We start from the raw sequence: 12,209 nt of genomic DNA on the forward strand, positions 1-12,209 counted from the left end.
AGACTGGCTATGTACCTCATATAGCTATCCTCAGCTAAGGATCCTGACTTGGGGCCTAATGGTCATCTCTCCTGGGTCTGTATTCCACCCTAGAGCAGCAAGAGGCCACCAAAACATTTCCAGTGCTCCAGTCTAGAAGAACAAAGGAAAAAAATTCATCTCTAAGTACGTTATATCTGAAAATACCCCATGTAGGCTAGTCCCGTTAACATTAGGATTCGAAGCATAAAGCTGTGCAGTTACTATACACAGGATTGACTACCACAGAGAGGCTTATTGTTAAATTTCAATTTCTCCCAATGAAAACAGAGAGGCTACAATATGACACAGAACTCCCACCACGTGAGCTAACAGAAGTCCTCCACTGTCTGGCATCCCATCAGTATAGTGGAAGTGCACACTTTATGACAGGTACTATGTGGAGAGTTGAAGGAAAGTCTTGGTGATTCCATCGTAGACTAAGAGTAGGCAGGATTCTTGGTTAAGGTGGCAAGCCAACTCTCCTCAAGGAGCCTGGTGACAGTTTCAGGAGTCCTACATCACAGCCTCAAAACTAGACACCTGTAAGGACAAGTGGGGATCCATAGCCATCAGCAGGTGGCAAACCATTGTCAGAACTAGCAGTGCCTTGATGACTCCTTAATGTTAGTTGCTGCTGAGGGCGGGCAGGGTACATTATGACCAGAAGGCAGGCAGGGTATGAGATGACTGAGGCAGGCACTGGAAGTTTTACTAAGCTGGCTTGGCAGGATTCTTGCTCATACTTTATTCTGTGAGGACAGAGGTGGACCCACAGTGGGGATCCTCAGGTTTTTGTCACAGAGGATGATCTCTACCACATTCTGAGAACTTGGGAGTTTTGCGGGGCCACCCCTGTCTGTAGGAACAGAATATGCACATGCTTCCAAGGTGCAGAGGAGGCTGTGATGTCCACAAGGCTTTCCCAGGTGCAGGGATGCCGACATTTGTGAATCAACAATTCTTTGCTATGAAGTCTCCTTCAAACTATAGGCTGCTGAATGGTAGCATGATCTGCATCCTTGAGTGCCAATCAAGTGCCTCCAGACTTAGTCCCCCAGGTTAGGAGAGGTTTCTACCTTTCACTTGTATTGCCAGGTGTGCAAGACAGACTGAGATCTTTCTGAAAGCAGTTCCAGAGTAGATGGCTGCTTTATATTAAAAAGAATTTAAAAACACTCAAGTTAAATGTATAAAGTCAGGAACATTCTACTCTAGTCTTTATATTCATTTATTTAGAAGTAAATGCTTATAAAACATTCATCATTTTGTAAGTCTGTATAGCTGAAGATGGAAGTTTCCTGATCAGCCCACATCCAGTGTCTTATTTTCTACTTTAAACACAAGGCATTGTATATCTACTTCTGATCATGATGAGTACCAGCGTTTTTACTCATTTGGCTTTTAATTTAAGAGTGTTAGGTGTTAGTAAGATACAAGTGTTTCATTAAAATGCAATTTAGATCCAGGCATGATGGTTCACATCTGTAATCCCAGCACTTGGAAGCAGAGGCAGGAGGATCACCAAGAGTGGGCTACAGAGAGAGATTTTGTCTCAAAATAATGTGGGATTAGTGTATGAGTTTGTATGTATGTATGTATGTAATATGATATATATATATATATGGTGTGTATGAAAATGTGTATACATATGTATGTGTGTTGTGTATTTTTGTATACATGTACAGTATGTGTTTCTATGTGTATATGTGAGTATATGGTATGATTGTGTGCATATGTGTAGTATGTATAGATGTATTCAGGCTGTATATGTTTGTTGTATATCTTTGTCCTCATGTGGTATGTGTGTGAGAGTTTGTATTTAAGCTGTGGTCTGTGCTGAACTGGCTTTATCAATAGAGTTGCAAAGCAAATTTGGTTTTGAGGAGAAACCTTTGGGCAAATATTGCCCTACAGCAGGTTTAGCAAACAGAAAGTAGAGTGTATTGAAGTGCTGTGTAACAGCAAGTCCCTTTACATAGAAGTTGAAATAGAGTCAGGCAAAAGTATGGCATTCAGGTCACAGCTCTTATGTAAATTTTCCAATAAGGAAATACTGAGGTCACAGCTCAATAAGCTAAGGTCAGTAAGTTGAATAAAGACATAGCCTATGGCTAGATGATCGTTAGGAATCTTCTTTCAATCTTATGGTCTTGAGTCCCTTCCCAGGAACACAGCCATGAGATACTTGTACAGAAACCATAGAGAAAAGTTTTTCTAGGCAGGGATATACTGGGCTCTCCAGATATGCCACAGTTCAGCTCAGTTTTTAGTTCAGAGCATCTTCATGCCATAGTAAGAAGTGAGGTCTCAGAACAAGGATTATAAGCAAGCCAGAGTTAGAGCCCATTGATAGTTCTGGTACCCATGGGTTTGTCCTTCCTGGTCACAGAATGGGTACACACACACCCTTGTCTGGGGTTACAGGATAGCCTTGTTCTATGACCCAAGACACTAGAAGAATACATAGACCTCTTTGTAATATAAATGAACTGCAGGCTTTGTCTTAGTCAGTGTTCTATCACTGTGAAGAGTCAGTATGACCACAGCAACTCCTATAAAAGAAAGCATGTAATTGGGGCTTGCTTTCTTTTAGAGGTTCAGTCATTATTATGGCATGGAGCTTGATGGCACACAAGCAGAGAGGATGCTAGAGCAGTTGCTAAGCATTCTACATCTCGATCCACAGGCAGCAGGAAGAGAGGGACCGGGCCTGGCTCAGGCCCTTGAAACTTCAAAGCCCACCTCACCACGCAGTGACACACTACTTCCATCATGGCCAAACCTCCTAATCCTTCCCAAGTAGTGCCACTTCCTGATGTAGCATTCAAACATGTGAGTTTAAGGGGGCCACCATTCTTATTCAAACTACCACAAGACTGCATGCCTCCTTCAGCTGCTTTCTGCACACTGGCGACAAGGAACCCATTCTTTATTGGGTCTGAGGAAACTGAGGCTCAAGAGGTAAACTAGAAGAGCTGGAACTCAAGTCATGGTGTCCGGTCAAGTTTCACATCTCCATAGACCTATGAGCCCAGAACAATACTGGAAGACCATGGGGTTGGAGACAACCCACAGGGAAAGGGTACACCCCGAGACGTGCTAGACAAGATGCAGTTTGGGACTTAATTAGCTTATATTTGAACAGTGAAGTAACTTCCAGTCATAGTGTCATATCTGAACGCCTTTGACCTTATCTTAACAAATCTTTGTGGACCATGATGCTTTCTGAAACTTTGATCCATTATCCTTCCTCCCACTGTCCTCCATGGGCCTGTGAAGCTTTCACAATCTGCAGTCGTCATCTGACTTTGTCTTGGAATTCTTGATCATTCCCTCAGCTTCTCAAGGATCTTTTGGTTCTTTTTCCATCCTTCATGGGAACCTTCTTCATCTGCAGGGTTTTTGTTTTTGTTTTTGTTTTAAAACAGTGGTGCAGTGGCTTCTGAATGCTCCTACCACAGGCTCACAGGGGCTTCCCTGTTCTCTGATTGATCCCTCCATTTGCCTTTCCAGCAGGATCATACAATAGCAAGACATACCCAAGACCCCTTTGTTCCTCCTTTGTATCCCACAGGGGATTTTGTGCCTCCCATGTAAGTGCTGGGACATCTTCAGGGGCAACCACTAACCTCCCAAAACACAGGATTGCACTATGTAAGCTCAGCGTGCGCTGAGCTTCACACACACATGGTCTCAATGCCTGTGAGATTATTTTACCTTAGTTGAAATGAGGAATTGAGGCTGGAGTGCAAATTTGCCATGCTGTCAGCTCAGCATCTTCTCAAGTCCTTTCCTCTTGTTCTTTTGTGAGGTGAAAGACCCGAGGCTGCAGCCAGAAGACTGGCAATACTTTCTACTGTTTCACTGTGTTCTGAAAAGTCCAGACAATGATCCCAGAGGTCTCAATGCCTATGGGTGTGTCTTCCCCGCTATTAGGAGAAGCATCACCCCACCCAAAGATAGGGATAAGGCAGCATCTGGAAGCACAAAGAGAAAGGCTTCTTCGAGGGTCACAGAACCAGAAGGTTGTAACCTTCATGGGGGAGCTATGGAAACCACATCATGAAAACTGCTGACAGAAGTTCCTCACATGCTACAGGGACAACCCTTACCTTACCCACGGGAGGCTAAATGAGCAACATTCTGGCCTGGAGGTGACATTTTTCCATCCAGACAGCTCCCAGGTGCTAGCCTGTAGTCCTCTCACCTTACTACCTGAGCTGGCTAAGGCCCAGCCTACTCTATCCCTCTACCCTAGGAAATCAAGTATTACAATGGTATATCTAGTTTAAAAAAAAAAAACCCACCTACAATTCAGTAAAAGTCCCAGATGAGCTGTTTTCAGTTTGAGGACCATTGCAGCATTTCACTCCATGAAACAGCAACCTCTGGATGAGAAGAACAATGGAGGAAAGCAGGAGCTTATAACTGACTCAGACTTACATCCCTCATAAGGCAAGAGACAGAGCAGTAGGCAAAATTCAAGGACAACAGCAATCCAGAGACTTCTAGTTCTTTCTTTGGGATGGATTTAAACAGGGCAGTTCGTTGTTATGCCAGACAAAACTGGCTTGCTTAAGAAGTTGACTGTCGCCTGTCTGACCCTGATTTGCTTAGAGATGTGAACATCAATGTGACATGTTGACATATTCTACCAAAACCTTCTGTGGTTGTCACATATTTCAAATGTATACAGTTTCAAGTAAAAATATAAATATCTAAAGAATCTCTGAGCCAAGAATAGTGACTTGTGGGAAACACAGTCTCTGCTTTGGAGATACTTAGTAATTTATAGCCTGATTCCAAATGTCAGCCAGAAATTTAGAGTTCCATAGATATTTATTGATCATATACTATATTCTAGAAGTCAAGAAACAGTGGTAACCAAGAAAGTTCTATCCTAATCTATGAGGAAAGAGATGGAGAGATGCACAAACCTTGGTGGGGCCTTGGGCAGCTTCAGGCAGAAGAGTGAGTTGGGTATGGGAATTGGTTTTCAGGATGAGGTAAGTTCTGCATCCTCCAAGCTAGGAATGGTGGCACACTGGTCATCTTTCCAACACAAGCCCTTTGAGCGTATATACAAATGCATTCAGCACAGAGATCACTCAAGGTTATAGTAAGGAAGGTGGCAGTGGTCAAAACTGAGTGGCCACATCATGATCTGAGTGGTGAAACTTCTAGATCGGATGGAGATGGGATCTGCTCAAACATGTTGCCTGTGAGATTCTTAAATAAGGCAGCTAAGCAAGGCAGGCTTGACCGGAAGAAACAAAGCTTTCTCTCGCCAGGCAGGAGAAGTCTGCCTTCACTGAAGGAGTCAGTGGAAAGAAAATGTTTAGATGCAATATTTAGAGAGGACAGATGGGCATGCATAGAGCCTTAGGCCTCTCTCAAGGTTGAACACCTGCATATATGTATCTGTTACTAATCTAGAAAGAGAAGAAACTGGTTTCTTGTGGTTGCCAGTTTGGATCCTAGAAAAGACTACAGATGTTAGGGAATCCCTGTACCCTCCCTGGGCTTCTGTTCTCCTGGCCTTCCTATGGGGGCTCCTCTAACATGTTGGTCCCAGGTACCATGATCAGAGATATGGCCAAGTACTACTAGTAACAAAACTGACTCTTCAACAGCATGCCTGATGCCATTCCCAGGCTAATAAAGTCTCCATGAGAATCTCTTGAGTCTATGAAGAATAATAGGTTCATGTCCTTGCTTTACAGCAAAAATAGAGACACTGTGTGTCTGGTGTTGTAGCTCAGTTGGTAGTGTGTTTCCCTGAGTTCAGTTCTCAGCAATATATAAAACCGGTTGAGATCGTACACGCTGCCTGAAATCTCAGGATCATAGCACTGACAAGGTGGGGAGTAAGAGTGATAAATTCAAGATCATCACAGGCTACGAACTAAATTGATGCCAACCTGAGATTGTGTGTGTGTGTGCATGTGTGTAAAACAAAAGAAAAGCAAAAACAAATAGTGTAGTAAGTCACTGGAAGTCCTTGATTGTGGCCTTGGGGGCTTTGGGGCTCAGCTGTGGGTAGAAACCTATCCTTCCCGTTATACTGCTGCACTCAGCAAATACTTGACTATCACAGGCTCTGTGCAAGGCTTTGAGTAGGCGTTAAATATCCAAATGAATGCAAGGCATCTCGCATATCTTTGGGATCACCCTCTTAGAGGAGCCTTTGGTGGAGGAACAGGTGAGCAAGAGAAAGTCAAGGGCTTCTTGGTAGATGTGATTTCTGTGCAGAGGCCAAGTTCATGAGAAGAATGGCAGATTAAGCATACATGAGGCTGAAAAGAAGGTGAAGGTCCAAGGAAGAAAGCCATCATGTGGCACTAAGCTAGAGGTGACAGAGGAATGAATTAGGACAGTTGAGGCAGACTCACAAGCTAAGCACAAGCCAAAGCCTACACTGTGTGTCCCAGTATGAGGTGTTTAGATGTAGGGAGAGATAGTCAGAGGGGTCCTAGCATATGAACCTTCCTTGAGAAGATCTCCAAAGCCTCTATGTCCAAAACCTAGAATGTAAACAAACATGTTGAGACTCCAGCATCCTTCTGCAGATACAACTAGAAGTCCACACTTGAGAGAGGTGAACTGGCTCCCAGTACACACCTTGGCTGCAGGGCTCTTCACTGCATCAAGAAAGGCCTGACTGTCCTTCATGTCACCTCACCATTTGTCCCCTTCCTCTCTTCCTTCCTCCCTACTGCTCCACATGCATCCACAGAATCATCACCATAATCCTTTCCAATTAGTCCTCGATGTCCATTCCCCATGTCCACAGCACCCAGGTCACCCAAGGCTCTTAACTTCCTTGAGAGGGAACTGATAGATAGTACATAGACATTGAGGGGACACAAGGCTGTGTCCAGGATGACCGTCCCATTACATTTCTAATCCACCCCAAGCCCCAGGCTGTAGAGGGACTCAGATCACTGGTGAGGAAGTATTATTCACTTGTCAGTGTTCTGTGTCTCTGAAACCTGTCTCTCCTTCAGCCTTTCTGGGTGCCCGAGAGCAAAGAAGAGCGGCATCCGGATAGCACAGAGCAAAGAGGACAAGGAAGACCAGGAGCCAATCAGGTACGGGGGGCCAGCAAGGTACATACCCACTGAACAGCTATGGGAAAAGGAGCCAGCAAGTTCTAGAAGGAACCTACTGAGGTGATTAACCTAAACCTAAATGCATCTGCTAACTAGCCTCGAAGTTACAGGTGTCCAGCCACAAGTGATGTTTTCCGTGACCCAAATCTCAAGAAACACTACTGTCCCCAGAACTCTGGGACTGCAAACATAGCACCAAATTCCCTGCCAGCATAGCATGCAGTTTTGTAAGACTGGCAGAAGTGCCTTTCCTCCCCTGATGAATGCTTGGGAGGGAGCTGCCTTGTGCCTTCCTCTGCTGCCCAAAGGGCTGGTGCCTCTGCTTGCATTTCATTCTCATCTTCTAGTCCCCTGCTTTCCCTCCCTCCGAGGCTTCCAAGCCTCACATGATAAACCTGGTGGGTCTGTATTCAGTTGATTAATACAAGTACTTTTAGAGCTAAGTTCCCCCCCCCCCCCCCCCCAAAAAAAAAAAAATGAAGGCATAGGTCATTAAGATAAACTAAAATATATCACAATAAACAATAGCATGGATTCTGTAGCATCTAAATTTTGCTATTCAAAAAGAAATGTGGGTTAGCAATACAGCTTATTTGTTAGGGTGTTTGTCTAGCATGCATGATGCTCAAAAGTCAGCATGGCATAGATGAGAATGGGTGAAGGAGATAGGAGACAGGAGAGTCAGAAGTTCTAGGCCATCCTCAGTTATATAACTAGTTCTTCAAGCCAGCCTGGGCTACAAGAGACCCTGTCAAAAGGAAGGAAGGAAGGAAGGAAGGAAGGAAGGAAGGAAGGAAGGAAGGAAGGAAGGAAGGAAGGAAGGGAGGGAGGGAGGGAGGGATGAGGAAAAGGAGAGGTGGGAGAGAAGGAGGGAGGGATGGAGGAAGTAGGATGGGATGGAAGGGAGGGAGGGGGGAAGACAAGGAGGGGGACAGAGAAAATGCAAGCAGACACTCAGCCCTGGGCAGCAGAGACCAGGAAGTCAGCCTTGGCCCTCTCTGGGGCACACAGGGACAGTCTGGGCTCCTCCCATACAAGCACTCAGAATCCAATCCCGGATGGCAACCTAAAGCTCCTGTGCTCCCTGCCTTCCACTCGCCCATGCTGCTCCTGAGCTGTAGGATACTTTGTGTCCTCCAAGAGCACAAGCACATAGGCGCTTCCTAACCTCAGAGAATGCTGGTTGGTAAGAGAGCCCTTTGGTTAGCATATAATAACTGAACACCTGACCCATTGGCTTTGCACTTTACCACCAGAAATTCTGTCCAAAAATGGCATTTTCTTCAGACACATGTATCTCACCAGAACTCCTTGTGTGAGAGTCACCATATCTTCTAAATCATAGGACATAGTTCCATGAACTGCAGGTCTGTCCCTGGTGTCCATTTCTAAAAGGGTGAAATGCCACGTGTCACCACTAGGTGGTGTGGTTCTAGGTCTTTTTGTTGTTCTGCTCCTCCTGCCACCTAAAATCACTGGCATGTGCCACCACATATGGCTCTTCCTGTATCCTTCCTGTCTTCTTTTCTCTTGTCCAGGAGAACATGGATGGTTTGGGTTTGTTTTGTTTTGTTTTTCCTTCATGTGGGGTAGCTGTTGCAGAATCCATGATGTTCAAGGTGGTAACAAGAATGAAATTTTGCCTCCTGTCTATTGTTCAGGTGTCCGGTACCTGGCTGTGACGGTCAAGGACACATCACTGGGAAGTATGCATCCCACCGCAGCGCCTCCGGGTGCCCCTTGGCGGCCAAGAGGCAGAAAGATGGGTACCTTAATGGCTCCCAGTTCTCCTGGAAGTCGGTCAAGACGGAGGGCATGTCCTGCCCTACCCCCGGGTGTGATGGGTCAGGACATGTCAGTGGCAGCTTCCTCACACACCGCAGGTGAGTCCCTTTACACTTGGCCAGCACAGTTTTAAGCTATAGTGGCTGACTTTGGGGGTAACAGGTTTTTCCTTCTCTCTCAACATCCATGTTAAGAAAGCAAGACCAATAATCCACCAAACTAACAAAATATGGCGATCTGAGGAAAGATGTACAAGACTGCAAATTTATCTCAAAGCATAAGCCACTTAACTGTGTCTGCCTACTAGGACCATGGTTTGTTTTCCTTCCTTCCTTCCTTCCTTCCTTCCTTCCTTCCTTCCTTCCTTCCTTCCTTTAAAATCAGGATTCACAGTAAAAAGCAGACTTTATCTTACATGAAGCCCCAGGAACACACACATAGATATCTGTAGACTGAAATATGTCCTGCTAAGTAACCCCCTCCTGGGAAAAGAGGCTGCTGCTTGTCACCAGCAGATGTCAGGACGATAACAGTGGCCTTGTAGTAGGTCCCTGTCAGGTCCACAGAGATTCCGTCAACCCCATCCATTTTTATTTGTTTAATTTAAGTAGAAACATGATTCAATTATTGTGAAAGAGGCCTGTTCTGTGGTGTATCCTGGGCTCCTTGGAAAAGCAGTAGGTCTTATTGGTAGCCAGACTCACAGGATAACCAGCAGGAGCCATTAACCTTGGTGTCTGAGTATCAGGAATCCACACTGCACAGTGTCAATGGCTGCCCCTTGGGGAGGAGTCACACTGGTTCCCTCGCTGTTGCTCTGTGATGAGTCTTGTCTGCAAGTATGCACGCACACACCTGGCTCTGTATAAAACTACCTCAAGTAAGAAGCAGGCATTGTTGTGCAGGCCAAAGCAATAATGCTTCCTTCAGGAGTGTGTGGCACAGAGCCTGGGTGTTCTCAAGTGTTCTTTTGTTATGGAACAAATCCCTGGACTGAAGAGAGGACTCAGTGGGTAAAAACACTTGCTGTGCAGGCATAAAGATCTGAATTTGAATCAAGTAAGGCCTGTTCCTGGGTGTATGTGCATGTGGTGTGTGTGTGTGTGCACATGTATGCATACGTGAGAATGCTAACTCTGGCAATGAGGGGACCACTGGGGTCTGTCCATTGTCAGCCTAACCATCCCTGAGTTCCAGGTCCAGAGAGAGACCCTGCGTCAAAGTAACAAGGTGGAGAGTAATGGAATGGGGCACCCAGGGTCCTCTGGCTTCTGTGTACTCGAAGATATGCACACCTTTTCATATTCACATACTACATACACATGCATATACACACACACAGGCACACACAGGCACACACAGGCGGGGGGGGGGNGAAAAGAAAAAAGATAACCTGCTCAGGTAGAAAAACTCAATGGCCCAAATACTTGTTAAAAAAAATTAAAAGTCTTTCCCATACTATACTTAGCCAACTACCTTCCAGGGCTCCAAGCCTAGTGGTTTTGCTTTTTCTCAGAATTGCTCTTATTCAACAATATGTATGTGTGTATATGTATGGTATATGTGTGTGTGTGTGTGTGTGTGTGTGTGTGTGTGTGTGNGAGAGAGAGAGAGAGAGAGAGAGAGAGAGAAAGAGAGAGAGCAAGAGCATACACACACACACACATATGCATATCACCTACAACCAGGCCTGGGCAGCTAGTTCTCCTGTTTATACAAACAGGCTCTTGTGTAGACACAAGAAGACCCATCTGTTCACAGCATGCCCAGGGCCCACAGATATCAGGACAATATCCCTGTACCCAGATGCCTTCCTTCTCCAGGGCTAGCCTCTCCCACCAGGTACCACCACCTGCCACCCTTAGATTCAAATACTGCAAAGAAGGCTGAGGACATTTCCTTTCCTCTTCAAACATCTGTGTGCATCTGTGTCTGGGCGGGGGGGGGGGGGGGGGGCTGTCAGCAACACTGCAGGATCAAGTCTCCAGCAGTGGTATGTTATTGCAGATATTTAGTTAACTCTATTAGTTCTTAATATAACCTGGCCAGTAATGGAGACTGAGTCCTATAGATTTATTTAATCAGCTTTATAGCATAATTACTGAGCGATTGTCGCGAGTCAATGTTTCTGTTTGCAAGACTGGCTAATTCCCAGCTGTGCTCCCCAAGTTATTTGCTGTTTGAGTGCTGGGCTGCCATTTTTCTCCTTCAGACTATCCTAAGGAAGTGCTTCTCTTGGCTACCTGCTCATGGTCCATCTCCACTCATGGCAGCCTCTTCCTCTCTCTGTCTTTCTTCTCCTCCCCTTCTCCAGGTCCTTACTGGGGCCCCACCCTGGTAACCAAAACCCCATCTACCTCTGTTTGCTCCAGTAATTGGCTATAGCCACTTTTATTTAACCAGAGAAGATTGGCAAGCAAAGTTTCTACAACATCATTTGGTATACATGAAAATATGCTTTTTGGATAGCAACCAGATCTTGGGGGCCAGTATTTAGCATTTGAATACCTAGCAGCTCCAGACCGCCCCCCAACAGTGGTATGTTTATGAACTTTGGACAGTGCCAAAATGCCCTCCACAAAGGTCCTCATTCATAACTTCAGCTAATAGTGACATTTTAAAAATGTTAGAAGGCCCTTATTTGAGTCGTAGCACGTTTCTAGCATGGCAAAGACATCCCATACCGTGACTGAAGCTAAGCATCCTTGGTTACAGACGGGCCTTAGGAAGAGGTGGGGCATTCTGTAGGGCCCTGCCCTCAGAGGAGCTTCCATCTTAGGTCTGTCCATTTTACTTTTAGTAGCAAGTCTGAGGCGTGTCTGTGTGGCTGGGTGGGTGGGGATAACCGCATCGCTAAGATTGCAGTTCACTTCACACAGTAAAATCTAGACTGTGCCTGCTGTTCGCAGAGTGTTCTCAAGGCTCCTGAGGGAACGAGGAGCTCTGGGGCTCAGGCACCATGGAGGGAACGAGGAGCTCTGGGGCTCAGGCACCATGGAGATGAGAAGCATCTGGGGAAACAGCCTACCCACTTCTCCCCAGAGACACAGCAAGTGTCTGCCTGCTCACCACCTCTTCTGAGTCTCCCCCTCCAAAGTGGATGTCCCTTGGGAACTCCATGGGGCTCACTCAGCATCTTCTTGTCCCTTCCTCATGTTACTTCTCTTAGCTTGTTACTGATGAAGATGGAGCTGTGGTATGGAGAAGAAGCACACTATGGCCGTGCTGTGTACACCGTGCATGGTGCTTGTCATGTCCTCTGTGAAAGGCTCACTTTCACTGTTGCTCTTT

At 45.7% G+C, this 12,209-nt stretch overlaps 1 protein-coding gene across 16 annotated transcripts in view; it reads left to right on the forward strand.

Moving 5' to 3' along the window:
- Myt1l (myelin transcription factor 1 like) overlaps window positions 1-12,209 on the forward strand; it is a 393,059-nt gene that overhangs the window by 357,796 nt on the left and 23,054 nt on the right. For all 16 annotated transcript variants that reach the window (XM_029484681.1, XM_029484687.1, XM_029484691.1 and 13 more), the window contains 2 exons: window positions 7,029-7,112; window positions 8,795-9,016. In XM_029484681.1, coding sequence (XP_029340541.1) covers window positions 7,029-7,112; window positions 8,795-9,016 — 306 coding nt within the window. The remainder of the gene's footprint in view (window positions 1-7,028; window positions 7,113-8,794; window positions 9,017-12,209) is intronic.

This window comes from Mus caroli, chromosome 12 (genome assembly GCF_900094665.2).
Source record: "Mus caroli chromosome 12, CAROLI_EIJ_v1.1, whole genome shotgun sequence".
In the NCBI taxonomy this organism is placed as follows: Eukaryota; Metazoa; Chordata; class Mammalia; order Rodentia; family Muridae; genus Mus; species Mus caroli.